This window comes from Cervus elaphus, chromosome X (genome assembly GCF_910594005.1).
Source record: "Cervus elaphus chromosome X, mCerEla1.1, whole genome shotgun sequence".
Lineage (NCBI taxonomy): Eukaryota > Metazoa > Chordata > Mammalia > Artiodactyla > Cervidae > Cervus > Cervus elaphus.
In genome coordinates, this window is record NC_057848.1 from 144,412,631 (window position 1) to 144,432,093 (window position 19,463).

General features: G+C 39.0%; 2 protein-coding genes and 1 pseudogene across 5 annotated transcripts in view; 1 reads left to right on the forward strand and 2 right to left on the reverse strand.

Moving 5' to 3' along the window:
- The first annotated feature begins 749 nt into the window (after positions 1 to 749).
- The window catches only part of TAB3 (TGF-beta activated kinase 1 (MAP3K7) binding protein 3), a 91,205-nt gene continuing 72,491 nt past the window's right edge, over positions 750 to 19,463 (forward strand). For 2 of the 4 annotated variants that reach the window (XM_043895567.1, XM_043895568.1), the window contains exon 1: positions 750 to 1,026. The gene's annotated coding sequence lies outside the window, so the exon portion shown is untranslated. The remainder of the gene's footprint in view (positions 1,027 to 19,463) is intronic. The other 2 variants (XM_043895565.1, XM_043895566.1) reach the window with 1 other exon arrangement.
- Positions 12,281 to 12,668, reverse strand: LOC122689286 (60S ribosomal protein L10-like). Its single transcript, XM_043895570.1, has one exon. The coding sequence runs from the start codon at positions 12,650 to 12,652 to the stop codon at positions 12,350 to 12,352; it is 303 nt and encodes a 100-aa protein (XP_043751505.1). The 5' UTR covers positions 12,653 to 12,668; the 3' UTR covers positions 12,281 to 12,349.
- LOC122691084 lies at positions 12,712 to 12,827 on the reverse strand (annotated as a pseudogene).

The following is a 19,463-nucleotide window of genomic DNA, read 5'->3' on the forward strand; positions in this document are numbered from 1 at the left end:
CTAGGCCAACAAATCCCTGAGGTCAGAGCACATGTTTCCTCAGTGATTGGCACATATGAAAAACTTTGAAAAACACTGAGTTTGAATGGATGAATAAATGAAAGAGAGAGGAAAAATAAAACAGGAACAAAAGCAGCTGTTTTAGTATGAGATTTGGAAGGCTCCTGTAGCGCCAAAATGAAAGAGAAAGTTAGATGGTGCCGTGGGAAACAGGAGGACTGTGGTTGCACACAGCAAGCTAACCGAGAACAGGACGAACGGGCAGCTGAGGCTTTTTGCAAAGAATACTCGGTGACAGGGAGAGTAGGGAGAGGAAAGGGTTGGACAATCCCCAGAGTCTCCAAAGTGTGCAGGTTGTAAACGAGCTCTCGAGGGATGACCAAGCCTTAAGTGACGTCGCTCTCTTCGCCTCCGGGTCCCGCCCAGTTTTTGCCCGGGTTTCAGTTCAGGTTACTCCGCCCCCTCCGTCTCTGCCCCGCGCCTCCGAGGAAACAGGTAAAACCCGGAGAACTGGGTACTAGTTCAGTAGTTGTTTGGGGCATGCGTCCTCGTCGTTCCGCGCGCAGGCGCCGTAACTTTCGTCTGGTGCTGCCCGTTTCCGATTTGGGGTAGCGTTTGAAGTCAGTTCAGGCTACCCTCATTGACCGCCTTTCCCATGGGTCCCCGCCCTCCCGTGTTTGTGGGGGAAGCCTCGCGAGATCGCCACCGGCCGTCCCCGGCGGCGCCATCTTTGTGCCTGGCGAGCGACGGCGCTCAACGCGAGCTCTGAAGCTGGAGGTTGGCTTGCCAAGCTCTCGCCGAGACCGGATCCAGGAAATACGAGGCGGGCCTCGGTGGGAGGGACGCACTGAAGGAGGAGGGAGGAAAGGGGGCGGCGGCGGCTCTCACCGGACTCGGGCCCCGCTCGGCGCGCACCCAAGGGGGGTCGGGCGGGGAAGCGGCGCCGGGCCCGGACCCCCCGCGGGAGCTGGCGGTTGGTGTGAGGGCGAGGCGGCGGCAGCGGCCAACAGGGAGCAGCGGCTGCGGGTGAGTGCCCGCGAGGAGGCCCGGCACCTGCCCGAGCCGGGGCGTCGGGAGTGGCCCCCGGGTCGTCTCGGTGACCCCGCTCCCGGGCGGTGGGCGTGTGCTGGTCTGCGGGTGTCCCGGGGACTCGTCTCGGCCTTGGGCTGCGGCGGACTCGGAGCACTGCAGGGCTGCCGGAGGTCTGCGCAGGGCCTGGCGCGCCCGCCCGGGACGCCCCGGGAGGCCGAGAAGAGAGGGAGTGGCCGGGGGCCTGGGTTGGCCTTCGCCCCCCAGCAGAGGGGATGATGGTCCTTCCTCGCCGGACCCTGGGCATTGCAGATAGTGAACCTCTGTGTACTGGCTTCAAGCGCCCCCCCCCCCAAAAGCGTTTGGGAATGAAGACTAGCAAGGTTGGGGTGGTTGAGGGTGTTGAGAGAACCTGGGGAAGACTAGTAGCGATAGGAGTTAATTGTTCGAAAAGACGTTTGCCAGTGATTGTTGGCAGGTGTGGAGTAAGGCGAACATACTGTCGACGTTCTTTTAAAGAAGATCACACAAGCAGTCCTCAGAGGTCCAAAACAGAGTTATTCCCAGTTGGAGTTCTATAGTTTAGTGCTGTGTGCCAGCACATTAAAGTGCCTAAATAAACGCAGGACTTGGGCGGGGTTGGGGGAATGGGGGACAAGATGGGTTAAAAAGTAAGCTGCATGTAAAGTCAAAAGTTCATACCGTTGATGCAAAGCATTTTTGTCCTTACTGAAACGTAATTTATTTTAAATTGCTTAGGAAAACTTGTCACCTTTGGTCCAGACATGGCTTGTCAATTCCACGAGTTCCTCAGTGACATTTGTCAATCAGACAGTAATTTTGGCTTGTCATGTATTTCGGTTTGTAAAAGAACAAGAATGAATGGGCAAGAAGAACAACTTGACAAACTTAGTTTTTTTTACACACTTTTTCCTTTTAGAACGATAAGGGGATTTAGTTTATGTCTTTGCTTTGCAGATATTTTGCAATAATATACCAGAACATTTGTAAGAAGGAAGAAACATTTCTATTAAGAAAGGGCTTTTGAGAGGAGAGTTTAATGTTTCACAGTATTTGCTTTTAAAGGCATCATCCTAGCTTTTAAAAGCAGTACCATAGGCATCACCTCTGGTAAGGTGTTTTTTTTTTTTTAATGCACCTAAAATTTTTTTATTGGGGTATAGATGATTTACAGTGTTGTGTTAGCCATGGTAAGTTTTGTGATGGTATCTTTTATGAATACCTGAAGAATGCAAACATACGCATACATAATTTTAAATGCCAGTATGATAGGAAGTGTTTCCATTTTAGCCCCTTCCCCCTTACAGCCTTCTTAATCAATGGGCTTTAGTGAAGGTAAATATTACACATGTGATTTTTGTTTTTACATTTGACAGTATCTGTGTTGACAAATAATCTGTGTTCTGTCACTCTGAATTTTCTTCCACATGTTTCTTTGACACTGTCAGCACACTCTGTACAGTTTGTGTTGGAGCAAAGGGATCAAACATTGAGTATTCAGACACTGGGCTTGGTGGGTTATGTATGTTTGCATTTAATCCTCATAGTTACCGTGTGCTAAAGGTAATAATATTATCTTTGTTTTACAGATAAGGACACTAATCTCCAGTATTCTTCAGTAACTTTCCTGAGTAGGTCGTATAGCTGGTAAATTGTGGAGCTAGAACTCAAACTGATGTGTGTCTGATTCTAGAATATGTGCTTTTTCTACTGTACTCTGCATAAGTATATGTGCTGACTAATACACATTTTGGGAAAATGGAAATTTTTATTACAAAGAAATCTTTCAGTTCTGTTGGTAATCTTGAAAGCAGTTGGTGTCCTTGGTTGAAAATTATCTATTTTTTCTCCTTTTCATATGTGTCAATTTTCTAGCCAGGGTAACATTTTAGCACAAGCCTGCTGATTAGTGAGAGCTCCTAGTAGCCGGTAGTGACCTATCTGAAATTCAGATGTTTTCAGTAACTTTGCCTTCAGTTTCAGCATGCCAAAGATACTTCAGAGATCAAATATCTTGTTTATTCTTGTCCTGAGTAGTTTTTTAAATTATATGACTAAAATAAAATATAAACTATTTATAAGGATTTGAATTTGCATTATCATAATTTGGAGCTTTATGCACACATATCCACCCACCTGCTCACCCACCCACCTACCTTCTCCAGCAAGTGAAGTACTTGATAGCAGATGCTGTTTTTCTTCTCTTTAGTACAGAGGTTTTGGACCGAGTTTGTATTTTGCAGAAAAATACAGCAGCTGTTCTGGGATCCAGCATAATCTTTTACAGGGCTAGGGAGTGAAAGACCATCTGAGATGTTGGTGAAACAGTAGAAACATCTTCCCAGCATGTGGCCCTTTGTTCACTTTCATCCCCCACTGGTCTCTGCTCTTGCATGTTTGTCACGATGCTGAACTTGCCTACCTGACCGTTATCTCTGCTCAAGAGAGAGTTCAACTGGAAGAGTAGCCGCTGAAAGCTGAAATTAAAAAAAAAAAAAAAGAAAAGAAAACAAATGCTAAGTGCTGGCACTCATCTTCTAGCAGGTCATTTGGTTAAGTTTACCTGTCAAATTAATTAACCCAGGCTGGAAGTTCTGGAAACATGGGCATAAGAGGGTGGAGGAAAAAGAAGTCCTGCACTCCTCAGGACGCATCTGTTCATGTTTTATGGAGTTTGGAGCTTTGCTTGTAATATAATATCTTGAAGTCTTCATGGGTCATATTTGGTAATGATTGAGCAAGTTTTTCTTATTAAGAAAAGAACGGGTTAAATAAATTCCTTATTTGTGAAGGTTAATTACTCATGATATTTGGGTTATTGGGCCAGAAAAGTCAATAAATGATAATGTTGAGTGAGTGCTCACCAAGTAAATAAAAAAGATTTTCTGAAATGATTTATATTGCCACTGTATTAAAAAAAAAGATACCAGGAAATTGTCTCATATGTATTTAGAAGTTTAGCTTCATACCTTCCTCATAATAAGCCTCAGTTTATTACCATGACCACATATTCATGTCAGAAAGTGAAATGGTCCTGATGACATATTTGAAACAGCCAAAATGATTTCTAAATATTTAAGAACATATACTTTGATTCATTGGCGATTCTGTTAATTTATTTGTCTGACCCTCCAATATCTTATTTCCCCCCTGCTTCAAATTTCTGTCCTAATGTTTCTTCCTCTCTTTCTGACCCTGTTTTTGTTGGTACCTGGAGCTTTCCCTTAGTTCTCAGTTGACACTGAGGTCCTCGGCAGAATGGATGATGACAAAGAGGGCAATGAAACTCTTCTAGGTCCGCTCCCCTTCTCCAGATCCATGTGCTCTCTGAGGTCAAGAGGGACCCGGATAAGACCCCTTAACTCACTGCATTCTTTATTGCACAGGAGAACAAGAGTAGCCAAAAAGAGGGAGGCTTTGTCAAGACTCTTCCTGTGGTTTCTTTCTTTTCCTTGTCTCTCCTAAGCATTAAGGGGGAAAGCTTGTAACAGCCCATCTGCTGTCGGAGTAGCCACTGTTCCCTCGTTGTCTTTTGCAGTCCAGCCCAACCCTGACATGCTTTTGCCTTGCTCCTTTTAGCTGCCATCCCCCTCCTTCTTCCTTTACTCCCAAGTAAGTGTTGCCTTCTCGTCCCAGGATCTCCTTCCACCACAGCGCTGCCTTTTTGTCCTTCTAACTCTGAAGCCTAGTACACTGTCCACTGCCCTCTTTCATACCTTTCCTCCTGCTTGGTCTTGATCATGGAAGCCTAGGCCTGTGGTTCTAGGGAAGCTGACTCAGTTAAGATGAGGGAAGAATTCTTTTTTACTTCCAAGGTTTAGTGGGGCAGGGATATTCTTTTATTCTTGACTGCTAAATGAGTTTTCTGATAGAAACATTGCTCATGAAGGTTCAGTATTTTATTATATTTCTGTATCCTTATGGTTGTTTAAGCTTTAGTGGACTGTCTTGAAAGCTAGGCACATTGGATCTTTGTTTCCTGGGAAGGCAAGTTCGAGGCTCAAGTAGATGACTGAAAAAACCAGCTTGCGCTCCAGACGTTGTTTGGGGTTGTGTGCTTTTTGTTACTCAGTGGGATGGTAGGGAGCAGATGTTTAGCTATCCAAAATTACATGTTAGGGGAATCAGGTGGCTCTTTTCGGAGATAAGCTGATAGTCTTTTTAGATGGTCAGTGAAGAATTTCTGAATTTAGACACATGTTTTGAAATACAATTGAAGTTCAGTCTATCCAGGATTAATTAATGTTTGTCCTTGGAGCAGATGTTACAGTGTTGTGGAAAGAACAGAGTTTTTCTTTATCATAAAAGAATATCTTGTTCCCACTATTTCTTGCTGCTGTTCTGAAACTTTTCAAGGGTATTGGAACTATTGCAGTTATTTAACCCAAGTTTCTTTACTTAGTGATAAACATGGACAGTGTGTTTTAAGTTTTACTAGTTTGTTGTTCAAGTTGCATGCTGTTACCACCGTTTCTATTGTTCAAACAAGTAAGGAATTTCAAAGTGATAAAAGCAAAGCAAAACACATTTAAATTTTTTTTATCCCTAAATGTGTTCAGTCTTAGCTTGTTAGAAGGACATATTGCTAATAAGTGCTTCCCTGATAGCACAGTTGGCAAAGAATCCACCTGCAATGCAGGAGACCCCAGTTCGATTCCTGGGTTGGGAAGATCCACTGGAGAAGGGATGGGCCACCCACTGCAGTATTCTTGGGCTTCCCTTGTGGCTCAGCTGGTAAAGAATCTACCTGCAATGTGGGAGACCTGGGTTCAATCCCTGGGTTGGGAAGATCCCCTGGAGAGGGGAACAGCTACCCATTCCAGTATTCTTGCTTGGAGAATTCCATGGACTGTATAGTCAGTCCATGGGATTGCAAAGAGTCAGACACGACTTTCACTTATTCCTACTAAAAGGCAAGGTGGGCCCCCCTTTTTTTGTCTCCAAGCCACTCATTTTAAAAATGAATTAGAGTTAAGTGCCCTTCATTTAAGGTGGTGAAGAATCCACCGGCCAGTGCTGGAGACACAGTAGACACCAGTTTGATCCCTGGAGAAGATCCCCTGGAGGAGGGCATGGCAACCCACTCCAGTATTCTGGCCTGGAGAATCCCATGGTCAGAGGAGCCTGGCGGGCTACGGTCTGTGGAGTCACAAAGAGTTGCACATGACTGAGCCACCGAGCACACTCTCATGCCCTTTGTTTAAGAGTTTACCAAATTATTTAATTGCACACAGATTGCAGTGGCTAAAATGTAATCTCTAGGGGTAAAATTCTCAGATACTCAGATCTTACTTTTCACACTAACTAGCTCTGTGATCTTGGGCAAGTTGCTTAATCTCTGACCTGTTTCCTCATTTTTGAAATTGGAATAATGTAATATCTACCTCACAGGATTTTCATGAAGGTTAAATGAGCCAGAGGATGCATAGTATTTAGAACATGCCTGGCCATGGTAAAGGCTCAAAAAGAGTTAGTTCTGTTATTACTTTATCATCATCATTATTACTGCTGCTATTACTCCTTTAGCTACCTTCTGATATGATACCCCTTCTGTTCTGGGAGTTTGTGTGTATGTGTAAGATATATTTGTTTATTCTGTAATAGTTTTTTAATGCAAAACTTGGGGGGAGTGGCAGGGAGAGCAGTATATTCATTGTTGGATACATCCAAAATCAGCCACAGTACAGAAGATCCATAAAATATTAAGCTATTTTTTCCCAGTAACACTGTTTCTACTATGTTAGATAAAAGGAACTGCGCCACTTTGACTTTATGAGCAAAACTGGGTTATTTGAGTAGCCACAGTGTCTTTATTAAAATTTGTGTAAGTATAAGGCCAGAGTCTATGTAGCCAGAGCCTTAATTTCTAAATGGTTCGTTTATAAGTATTACTTTTTGAAAATCAGCACCAATTTCCCACAGAAATAATGTCCCATATGGCCTTCAAATTCCCAGGCCAGCCCAACATATCTGAATTTGAGGACTGATAGTACTATAAAAACGAACTTCTATGTATAACAATGTCTCAAGAAGAATATGCACTGAGTTCATCGGGTACAGAGAGATTATGAACACAATCTTGAAGATGGCGTGTTGGGGTCACATTCGTTCACAATTCTAGCAAGGACTCCCAAGCCTTGGGCAGAGAGCTTTCTTTTCTGGTGGAAGCTAAGCACAGGGTAAGTAGTGGGACCTGGTCTCTAGAAGGCAGGAGGTTTTTCTTGGCTTGCCTCCTCCAAAAGCTGTGTAGTATAGTTGTTGTTCAGTTGCTAAGTTGTGTCTGAATCTTTGTGACCCTGTGGATTGCAGCACGCCTAGTGGTTGCTGTCAAATTTCTGTTCTGTCACAGAACCTCTCATGTAAAATGTAAGTACTGCTTACTTCACAAGGTTTGGGGCAGTGTTAAATGTGTTAATACATATAAAGCAGTTAAAACAGCACCTGGCCCATTGGTGAGTGCATAAGAAATGTTTTATCTATATATATGTGTGTGTGTGTGTATGTATTAAGCTTTGGCTGTTCATTGCACATATCTGTTGTAGTTAAATAGTATTATTCTCCTCCCTTTCCACTGAGAAGTACTTTCATAGCTTTTTATTTTCATCCCTGCCTAAAATAAGCATCTTTTTTTTTGAGGCTTTTCTGGGAGTTTATTTTATAATATTGAAGCATTGGAGAAATAGGTGACTCTTAAGTAAAGAGTCCCTTCTGTGTATATCTCCTCATCCCCGTTTTAGGGGGGATCCTTGTAGGGATGTGGAGATGCATTGCCTGAAAATATTGACTGTGGATCAAAATTGAGATATAAACTTTTTGCCTTCTGGTAGTTCTTGCTAAGTTATTTTTTTAAACAGGCAAAAATAGAACAGAGTTCCCATATACTCTTCATCCAGGTGTATGTAGCAATGGTATGTTTGTCAAAACTAAGACACCAACATTGGTATATTATTATTAGCTAAACTGAGACTTATTTGATTTCACTAGTTTTCCTACTACTGTCCTATTCTGTTTTAGGATCCATTTGAGGGTACCATGTTATATTTAGTTACTAGGTCATTTTTAATCTTTAGGGGATACGTTTCTGTGGCCATAAAACCATTTTCTGATTTAACCTTTCTGCAGGTCCTCAAAAGGCCAGGTGTTTTCCCCTGGGGATGTCTAGTTCAGGGATTCATCTTGGCAGTGAACTTTATAGTTTGAAATAAAAGAAGAGTCCTACGACAGAGGAAAGAATGCTGTGGTGTTAGGGTGGAGCATAAAGCATTTTTATAATTTAGAAATATGTTGGACTAAACGGGTTATTTCATGTGCTGTTTGTTCGCTTTCGATGGATTTAGCTTCAGAATGACAAGACATCTTTTTAAATCATTGAAGATGTATAAAAGGCATACTTCATATTGGATATAGAAACTAACTGGAATGAATTGCAGAAAGTACTTGTAATTCTGGTTGAGAAATTAATGTTAAGTTTGTACAATAACTTGTTGCTAATTTAGCACATTTGTTTATTTATATGTATTGACCTCAGTGTGAGGTCATGATTGATCTTATTTTGTCTTTTTCAGGAGTACTGTATGCTATAGGTGCCATTGTCATTCTAAATTATCACATGTGCCTTACAGTTGATGTCACGGTCATCATTTAGTGTAAACAGAAAGTTATCTGTTAGGTTGCATGTCATGAACTTTACTTTAGAAAGTCTTATCTTTTCTGCCCCAGAAATAGTATTTGGCTATTAGTCATGGATGGCAAAAAAATTAATTTTGGGTTGGTAACATTTGGATGAAAATGTTTTAATTGAATGTGGTATGTATTAAGGGACCCTGCCAATAAACAAACCCTTGGTGGGTTGAAGTCCCCTAGAACTTATAGAAAACTGGGAGAGGGGAGAACTTAAATAGCTTCAGTTGTTTCTACTTATCAAGAGCTGCTTATGACTTTGGACAAATCACCCAATTTCAAAGGACCTTAGTTTCTTCGTTTGTGAATTTAGGAGATTTGACTAGATGTGTCAGTCTATTCATTTCTAAGATTTGAAAGAACCTCTTATTTAATGAAAAGCTATATAGCACAGGGAACTATATTCAGTATCCTGTGATAAACCATAATGGAGAAAAATGTGAAAAAGAATGTATATATAACTGAATCACTTTGCTGTACTGCAGAAATTAACACAACATTGTAAATCAACTTACTTGAATAAAATAAACTAAAACCCTTATAAGATCATGTTGCTTGTCTTGCATCTTTATGAATCAGCATTAGTCACTAATCTAGATATAAATCAGTTTATCTTTTGAGGTTTGAATAATTACAAACCACTGTTACTGTAAGTTTAAGAATCTCCAGTTGGTTTGAGAGCTCTAGCAATTAGCATATTGTCTGATAACCTGCTTTTTAAAATTTTTGTTATTTAATTTCTGTGATTTGCCCTGAAAGCAGTGGACTTCAAACTTTTTTGCTCTCATATCCTCTAATCAGTTTTGAAAATTAGTTACCCCTTTGTGTACCCTTTTGGTCACTTACTGCCCTCTAACCATTTCCCTGACTTTTAACATCAGAAATTGTTTTTGCCTATTTTGTATTTTATATAAATAGATTCCTACTGTAGTCTCTTGTGCAACATGAGAATATAGATAAACCTCAAATTATGAATGTGAGATTTATCTATATTGTGTATAGTTATTAACTGTTCTTTCTCATTACTGTATATTTCATTGTGTGACTATATCATTATGTATCATTCTATTGTTGATGGATATGTAGGTAGGTCTCAGTTTTTGACTTTGGAGTAGGCAAAAATTTCTTAAACAGGACTTTTTCAATGATACATATTTGTTTTAGAGTTGTGACTAGAGAATGAGAAAACTGGCTTGGCATCTGTAAACAATTTTGAAACCATTAATATATGGTAAAATGTTTTACTTTGTGAATCTTAAAGTGTCAATATTTATAACTAGATCTAGGTGTTGTGCTTTTATAACTGTTTTCGATGGAATTCCTTCAGAAATGTGTCATGTACCATGTACTTCCTTGCTTATTTTGACTTGCTGATTTGTAAAAGTTCTTTACTATGTGCTAGAAATGAGCCCTCATTGTGTATATATACCGCGGTTTCCTGCATTCATTCCTTGATGGACACTGAGGTTGTTTCCATATTTTCACCATTATAAATAATGCTGCAGTGAACGGGGGGGTGGTGCATATAACTTTCCAAATTAGTGGTTTTATTTTCTGTAGATAAATAGCCCAGCAGAATTGCTGTACTGTATATGCTAGTTTTATTTTTAATATTTTTGAGAAACCTCCCTGCTGTTTTCCATAGTAGCTGCACCAATTTACATTACCACCAACAGTGCACAAGTATTCACTTTTCTCTACATCCTTGCCAGCATTTGTTATTTCTTGTCTTTTTAATAGTAGTCATTCTGAGAGATGTTAGGTGGTCTCTCATTGTGGTTTTGATTTACATTTCCCTGATGATTAGTGATGTTAAACAGCTTTTCATGTACCTTTTGGCCATCTGTATGTCTTCTTTGGAAAAATGTCTATTTGTATCTTCTGCCAATTTTTTAATCAGATTTTTTTGCATGCTATTGAGTTATGTGAGTTCTTTGTCTATTTTGAATATTAGTCCTTTATCAGATACGTGATTTGAAAATATTTTCTCCCATTCTATAGGTTGCTTTTTCATTTCTTAATGGTTTTTTTCTCTGTGTAGAAGCATTTTTGTTTTGAAGTAATTCCACTTGTTTTTTTGCTTTTGATGTCAGATCCAAAAATAATAACCAAGACCTATGTCAAGGAGACTACTGCCTATGTTTTCTTCTAGGAGTTTTATGGTTTAGAGTATTATGTTCAAGTCTTTAATCCATTTTGAATTAATTTTTTGTATAGTGTAACATAGTGGTCCATTTATTGTTTTGCATGTGTGACTGTCCAGTTTTCTCAACACCATTTATTGAAGAGACTGTCATTTTCCCAATATATATTCTTGGCTTCTGTGTTGTAATGGACTGTCTATCTGCTCCATTGATCTATATGTCTGTATTTATGCCAACTCCATACTGTTTTGCTTGGTATAGCTTTGTAATATAGTTTGAAACCAGGAAGCATGATGCTTCCAGCATTTTTATTTCTCACGATTGCATTGATTATTGGAGGTCTTTGGTGATTGTGTATAAATTTTAGGATTGTTTGTTCTCTTTTTGTGAAAAATACCATTGGAATTTTGATAGGAATTTCATTGAATCTGTGGATTGCTTTAGGTAGTATGGACATTTTAACAATATTAATTCTCCCAGTTCATGGGCATGTACTATCTTTTTTTCTGTCTTCAGTTTCTTTCGACAGCGTCTTGTAGTTTTCAGTATATAGATCTTTAACTTCCTTCATTAGATTTATTCCTTGGTAGTTTATTCTTTTTGATGTGGTTGTAAATGGGATTGTCTTCTTAATTTCTCTCTGCTGTGCTGTACTTAGTCGCTCAGTCATGTCCGACTCTTTGTGACCCCATGGACTATAATATAGCCCACTAGGCTCCTTTGTCCATGGGGATTCCCAGGCAAGAATACTGGAGTGGGTTGCCATGCCCTCCCCCAGGGGATCTTCCTGACTCAGGGATCTAACCCAGGTCTCCCGCATTGCAGGTGGATTCTTTACTGACTGAGCCATCATTTTATTAGTAAAACGAAAGTTTTTTGTGTATTGATTTTGTATCTGTTAGTTTTATTGAATTCGTTTATTGGTTGTAACAGTTTTTTGATGGAGTCTTAAGAGTTTTCTGTATATGATACCATGTCATCTGCAAATATTGATAGCTCTTCTTTTGTTTCCAGTTTGAATGCTTTTTCTTTCTTGCCTAATTTATTGGCTAGGTCTTCCAATGCTGCATTGAATAAAAGTGATGAGAGTGGACATTTTTAGCTTGTTCCTGATCATAGAGGAAAAGCTTTCAGCTTTATACTTTTGAATATGATGTTAGCGGTAGACCTGTACATATATCTTTCCACTCCCTCTGTACCCACTTTCTTGAGAATTTTAATCATGAACGAATGTTGAATTTTGTCAAATGTTTTTTCTGCATCTATTGAGATGATCATATGATTTTTATCCTTTATCTTGTTAATGTAGTACATTGTATTAAATGATTTGCAAGTATTGCACCATACTTGCCTCCCTGGAATAAACCCTTTGATTATAGTATATGGTTCTTTTAATGTACTGTTGATTTTTTTTTTTTTTGACAGGAAATAGCATTTATTGGTGAGCGTGATTAAGGAGGGAACAGAGCTGATGCTCATGAGTGCAGGGCCCGCCATTTGTCCAGGGGACCACGATTAGGGATGTATTTGACCCCACAGCCGTCCGGGATGAGTCGCTTTTCTGCCACCATGTTCTCAAATTCATCCGCATTGAACTTGGTAAATCCCCACTTCTTGGAGATGTGGATCTTCTGACGGCCAGGGAACTTGAACTTGGCCCGGCGGAGGGCTTCAATCACATGCTCCTTGTTCTGCAGCTTGGTGCGGATGGACATTATGACCTGGCCAATGTGGACCCTGGCCACTGTGCCCTGGGGCTTTCCAAAGGCACCACGCATACCTGGTCTGGAGTCTAGATTGAGAAACAGCAGGCCAGTCATGAATGCCCACTAGGAAGAGTTGTCTCCAAGGTCCCTTAGGGCTACCTGTACAGGCAACAGGTTGCATACACTACCAAGGAGGCTGCTGTTTGCAGCCATTGCACACTGGTGTACTGTTGATTTTCATTTGCTAATATTTTGTTGAGAATTTTCTCTATGTTCATCAAGGATATTGGGCTATAGTTTCCTTTGTTTTGGTATCCTTGTCTAGTTTTAGTATCTGCCCAATTCTGGCCTTTTAAAATGAGTTTGGAGGGTCCTCTTCTGGTTTTTGTTGTTGTTGTTTTTTCTCTCTTCTGTTTTTTGGAAAGAGTTTGGAAGGGATTTGTATTAATTCTTTGAATGTTCGGTAGACTTCACCAATGGAGCTCTCAGATCCTGGATTCTTCTTTGTTGGGAGATTTTTGGTTACTGATTCAGTCTTCCTAATAGTAATTGATCTGTTCGCATTTTCTAGTTCTTCATGATTCACTCTTGGAAGATTGTGTGTTTGTAGGATTTTATTCATTTCTTTCAGGTTGTCCACTTTATTGGTATTTAATTGTTCATTGTGGTCTCTTATGATCCTTTGTCTTTCTGTGGTATCCCTTGTAAAGATTTGTCAGTTTTGTCTACTTTTTCAAAGAACCAGCTCTTAGTTTCATTGAACTTTTCTGTTGTCATTTTGGTCTCTATTTCATTCATTTCCACTCTGATCTTTGTTATTTCCTTCATTCTACTAACTTCGGACTTCCTTTTTTCTTCTTCTAGTTCCTTGAAGTGTAATGTTCTGTTGTTTATTTGCATCTTTATTGTTTCTTCAGGTAGGCCTTTGTTACTATGAACTTCCCTCTTAGAACTACTTTGTTGAATCTCATAATTTTGGTGTATTTTATTTTCATTTGTCTCAAGGTATTTTTTGCATGTTTGTGTTAGTTGCTCAATTGTGTCTGACTCTTTGCATCCCCATGGCCTGTAACCCACCAGACTCCTCTGTTCATGGAATTCTCCAGGCAAGGATACTGGAGTTGGTAGCCATTTCTTTCTCCAGGGGAATCTTCCCAACCCAGGGATTGAACCCAGGTCTCCTGCATTGCAGGCAGAATCTTTATCATCTGAGCCACCAGGATTTCTCTGTTGACCTATTAGTTGTTCAGTAACATGTTTAATCTCCACATGTTAGTGAATTTTTCAGTTTTCCTCTTGTGATTCATTTCTAATTTATATCATGTTTGGGAAAGATGCTTGATATGGGTTTATTTCTTCATAAAACTGTTTGGTAAGTTATATTTTTTAAAATTTGTCCTTTTAATCTGAATTTTCAGTTTATCAGCATTAAAATTATACTTCTGTCATTTGTTTTTCTTCAGATTCCTCAGTGAAGATCCCTCCTTTTATTCTTTTTTTAAATGGTCTTGAGGTATAACCATACAGCTTCCCCATTCAGTGGTTTTTATAACATTCACAGATTTGTACAACCATCAGCATAATCAATTTCAGGACAAAAAGATACACTGCACCCATTAGCAGTCACTCCCCATTTTCCACAAGCTACTTCTTGCCCCATCAGCCCTAGGCAGTCACAAGTCTTTTTGCCTGTATAGATTTGTTTCTTCTATAATTTTCATATAAATGGAACCATGCAATTTGTGGTCCTTTGGTGCTGGCTTCTTTGACTTAGCATAATGATTTCAAAGTTCATTTATGTTGTAGCATATATCAGTACAGTTGACTCTTGAACAATAGGAGTTTGAGTTGTGTGGGTCCACTTACATGGGGACTTCTATCAGTAGAAAATGCTGCAGTACTACACAATCCACATTTGGTTTAATCTGCAAATATGGAACAGTGAATATAGAGGAACTGTGTATATGGAGGAATCATGTATATGGAGGACCAACTATAAATTATGCTCAGATTTTCAACTGTGTGAAGGGTTAGTGACCTTAATCCCTATGTTGTTCAAGGGTCAACTGTACTTTGTTTCTTTTTGCTGCCAGATAATATGCTGTATGGATATACCATATTTCATTTGATCATTCATCAGTGGATGGACATTTGAGTTGTTTTTGCTTTTTGGCTAGTAGGAATAATGCTGCCATGAATATTCATGGACAAGTTTTTGGGTAGATATATGTATTCATTTTTCTCGGACCTTCTTCATTTTTGATACTGGGTATATTGCCTTTTTTTCCCCTCCCTCTATTTTTTTAATTTTTATTTTACATTGGAATATAGCCACTTAACAATGGGTTGTGATAGTTTCAGGTGGACAGCTAAGGGACTTAGCCATACATGTTATCTGTTCTCTCCCAAACTTCCTTCCCATCCAGGCTGCCACATTACATTAAGCAGGGTTCCCTGTCCTATACAGTAGGACTTATGTCAGTTATCCATTTTAAATATAGCAATGTGTACATGTCAGTCCTAACTCCCTAACTATCCCTTCCCCCAACCCTTCCCTTGGTAACCATAAGTTCATTCTCTAAGTTGTGAGTCTGTTTCAGTTTTGTAAATAAGTTCATTTGTATAATTTTCTTTTTAGATTTTGCACATAAGGGATGTCTGATGATATTTCTCCTTCTCTGACTTAACTTCACTCAGTGTGATAATCTCTAAGTTCATCCATGTTGCTGCAAATAGCAGTATTTCACCTTTTTTAATGGCTGAGTTATACTCCATTGTATACATGTACCACATCTTCTTTACCCATTCCTCTGTCGATGGACATTTAGATTGCTTCCATGTTATAGTTATTGATAATAACAGTGCTGCAGTAAACATTGGGATGTATGTATTCTCTCAGACCATGTTTTTCTCTAGATATATGTCCAAGAGTGGGATTGTAGGGTCATATGGCTTTATTTTTAGCTTAAGGAATGTCCGTACTGTTCTCCGTAGTGGCTGTACCAATTTACATTCCCACTAACAGTGTTGGAGGGTTCCTTTTTCTCCACACCCTCTCCAGCATTTATTTGTAGACTTTTTGATGATGGCCGTTCTGAGTGGTGTGAGGTGATAACCTCATTGTAGTTGTGGTTTGCATTTCTCTAATAATTAGTAATGTTGAGCATCTTTTCATGTTTCTCTTGGTCATCTCTGTGTAGTCTTTGGAGAAATGTCTATTTAGGTCTTCCACTCATGTTTTGATTGAGTTGTTTTTTTGGTATTGAGCTGCATGAGCTGTTTGTAGATTTGGAGATTTATCCCTTGATCACATGGTTTGCAAATATTTTCTGCCATTCTGTGAGTTGTCTTTTCATTTTGTTTATGGTTGCCTTTGCAAAGGCTTTTGAGTATAATTAAGTCCCATTTGTTTATTTTTGTGTTTATTTCCATTACTCTAGTAGACAGATCGAGAACGATACTGCTGTGATATATGTCAAAGAGTGTTCTTCATATGTTTTCCTGTAAGAGTTTTATAGTATCATGTCTTATATTTAGGTCTTTGATTCATTTTGAGTTTATTGTTGTAAATGGTATTAAAGAATGTTCCAGTTTATTATTTTTATTCATTTATTGATTGACAGATTTATGGCTGTGTTGGGTCTTTGTCACATATGGAGTTTCTCTAGTTGGTGTGAGGAAGGGCCACTCTTCATTGCTGTGTGTGGGCCTCTCATTGCAGTAGCTTCTCTTGTTGTGGAGCACAGACTCTAGGTGTGCAGGCTTCATTATGTGCAACTCATGGGATCTAGAGTGTGGGCTTAGTAGTTGTGATGCATGGGCCTAGTTGCCCTGAGGCATATGGGATCTTCTTGGACCAGGGATCAAGCCCATGTTGCCTGCATTGGCAGGCAGATTTGTAACCATTGGACCACCAGGGAAGTCCCAAGAATCTTCTAATTTAATTCTTTTACATGTAGCTGTCACGTTTTTCTCAGCACCACTGATTGAAGAGCCCTCCATTATATATTCTTGCCTCCTTTGTTGTAGATTAATTGACCATAGGTGGGTGGGTTTATTTCTGGGTTTTCTGTCTTGTTCCTTTGATCTGTATTTCTCTTTTTGTGCCAGTACCATAATACTGATTTGAAGACTGTAGCTTTATAGTATAGCCTGAAGTCAGGGAGCCTGATTGTTCCAGATCCATTTTCTTTTTCAAGATTGCTTTGGTTTTTTTGTGTCTTTGTACAAATTTTAAAATTTTTGTTCTAGTTCTGTGAAAAATACTATTGGTAATTTGATAGGGATTGCATTGAATCTGTATATTGCTTTGGGTGGTATACTCATTTGACTATTAATTCTTCCTATCTAAGAACACGATCTATCTATCCATCTTTCTATGTCATATTAGATTTTGTTTATCTTTGTCTTACAGTTTTCAGAGTATCAGTGTTTTGCCTCCTTAGGTAGGTATATCACTAGGTGTTTTCTTCTTTTTGATGTGATGGTAAATGGGATTGTTTCCTTAATTTGTCTTTCTGGTCTTTTGTTGCTAGTTTGGTGCCATTGCCTTCTCCATCTGATCTGCAGAGTTTCTGCTAGTAAATCAACTGATAATCTTGTGGTAATTATCTTATAGCTATTTGTTGCCTTTCCCTTTGTTGCTTTTAATTTTTTTCTTTTGTCTTTATTTTTTGTCAGTCTGATGACTGCGTGCCTCTGCATGCTTCATCTTAGACTTATCCTGCCTGGAACTCTCTGTACTTCCTGGACTTGGGTAATTGTTTCCTTCCCATGATAGGAAGGTTTTCAGCTGTTATCTCTTCACATATTTGCTCAGGTCCTTTCCCTCTCTCTTCTCCTTCTGTGACTCCTATAATGCAGTTCTTGGTACATTTAATGTTCTCCAAGAGGTCTCTTGGCTGGTTGGCTGGTTTGATCAAACCTGTCAATCCTAAAGGAAATCAATCCTAAATATTCATTGAAAGGACTGAAGCTGAAACACCAATATTTTGGCCACCTGATGCAAAGAGCCAACTCATTGGAAAAGATTCTGATGCTGGGAAAGACTGAAAGCAGGAGGAGAACAGGTGACAGAGGATGAAATGGTTCGATGGCATCACTGACTCGATGGTCATGAGTTTGAGCAAGCTCCAGGAGATGGTAAAGAACAGGGAAGCCTGGTGTGCTGCAGTCCATGGGGTCACAAAGAGTCAGACATGACTTAGCAACTGAACAACAACACAGAGGTCTCTTAGACGGTCTTCATTTTTTTCATCCTTTTTCTCTTTATCATGTAGCAGTGATTTCTGCCATTGCTGTTGGTTGCTTCTAATACATTTTTTATTTCAGGTATTTGTATTATTCATTTTGTATGTTCTTTAGTTCTTCTAGGTCTTTGTCAAGCATTTCTTGTATCTTCTCAATCTGTGCATCCATTCTTTTTCCAAGACCTTGGATCATCTTTACTACCATGACTCCAGATTCTTTTTTGAGTAGTTTGCCTGTCTCCACTTAGTTGTTCTTCTGGGGTTTTATCTTTTTTCTTTTTATTTATTTTTAAATGAAACAAAGATGAACATTTTTAATGATGAAAGGTACAGTTCACAAAGAAGATAGACCTCATAAACCATTAGACACCTTATAACTAAGAAAGGTACATAAAGCAAAAATCAGAAGAAATATAAGGGAAAAGAAAATATATATATATATAATCATAGTGAAACATATTAACATTCCTCTGAGAATATTTTATCAAGTGCAGAAAAAAGAATCAGAGCATCTTGAATGATGTCATTAATAATTTCAATGTAATAGATTTGTATTTATATCAATTTATATTAATCTTCTGTCCTACACAAATATATTTAAAATATTGTATCTCATACCTTGTTATTAGATTTCTACAGGACATTTTGAAAAACTGGCAAAAAGATAAACACTCCTAAATTTCAAAAAGTAGAATTCTTTTTCTGTGTGATTTAGTTATACATATACACATATATTATTTTTGAAATTATTTTCCATTGTAGGTTATTACAAGATATTGACTATAGTTACCTGTGCTATACAGTAAATCTTTGTTGTTTGGTGCATATCTAATTTTTAAATTAGAAATCTAGTATTCTGTTAATAATTGAAACAGGTGGAATCAAAATGTCATAAATTTTTTAGCTAGGCAAAAATTCATAAGTTTTCTAAAATATATGTATAATATGTTATTTATATATGTATACAAAAGCTTTTCTACTATGTTTGATAAAGGCTTGAGAAAGAAAAAGTGAAAGTCCCTTAGTCATGTCCGACTCTTTGTGACCCCATGCACTGTAGCCTGCCAGGCTCCTCTCTCCATGGAATTCTCCAGGCCAGAATACCAGAGTGGGTAGTTGTTCCCTTCTCCAGGTGATCTTTCCAACCCAGGATCGAACCCAGGTCTCCCACAATGCAGGCGGATTCTTTGCCAACTGAGCCACCAGGGAAGCTCAAGAATACTGAAGTGGGTAGCCTATCCTTTCTCCAGGAGATCTTCTGACCCAGGAATTGAACTGGGGTCTCCTGCATTGCAGGTGGATTCTTTACCAACTCACCTATCAGAGAAGCCCTAAAAGGCTTGAGAAAGAACATCAAAACAAAAGAGATGGAGAAATTGGAAAACATAAACTAAGTGAAATGGGAGCACTGAATATGAAATAGATAAAGTGAAACAAACTAGATAAAAGTAAAAGATCCTTATATAGTCTAGTTGTTTTTAAATATGACTGCTCACTAGAAACATATCTGGAGCTCTAGTGAAAACAACACCTGGGCATTTGTATTTTTCAAAAAATTCCAAGATAATTCTGGTATGCATCTTTTAAAAAGTGATTACAGATCTTTCTATTGAATGGTAGTTTGGTGATACAGA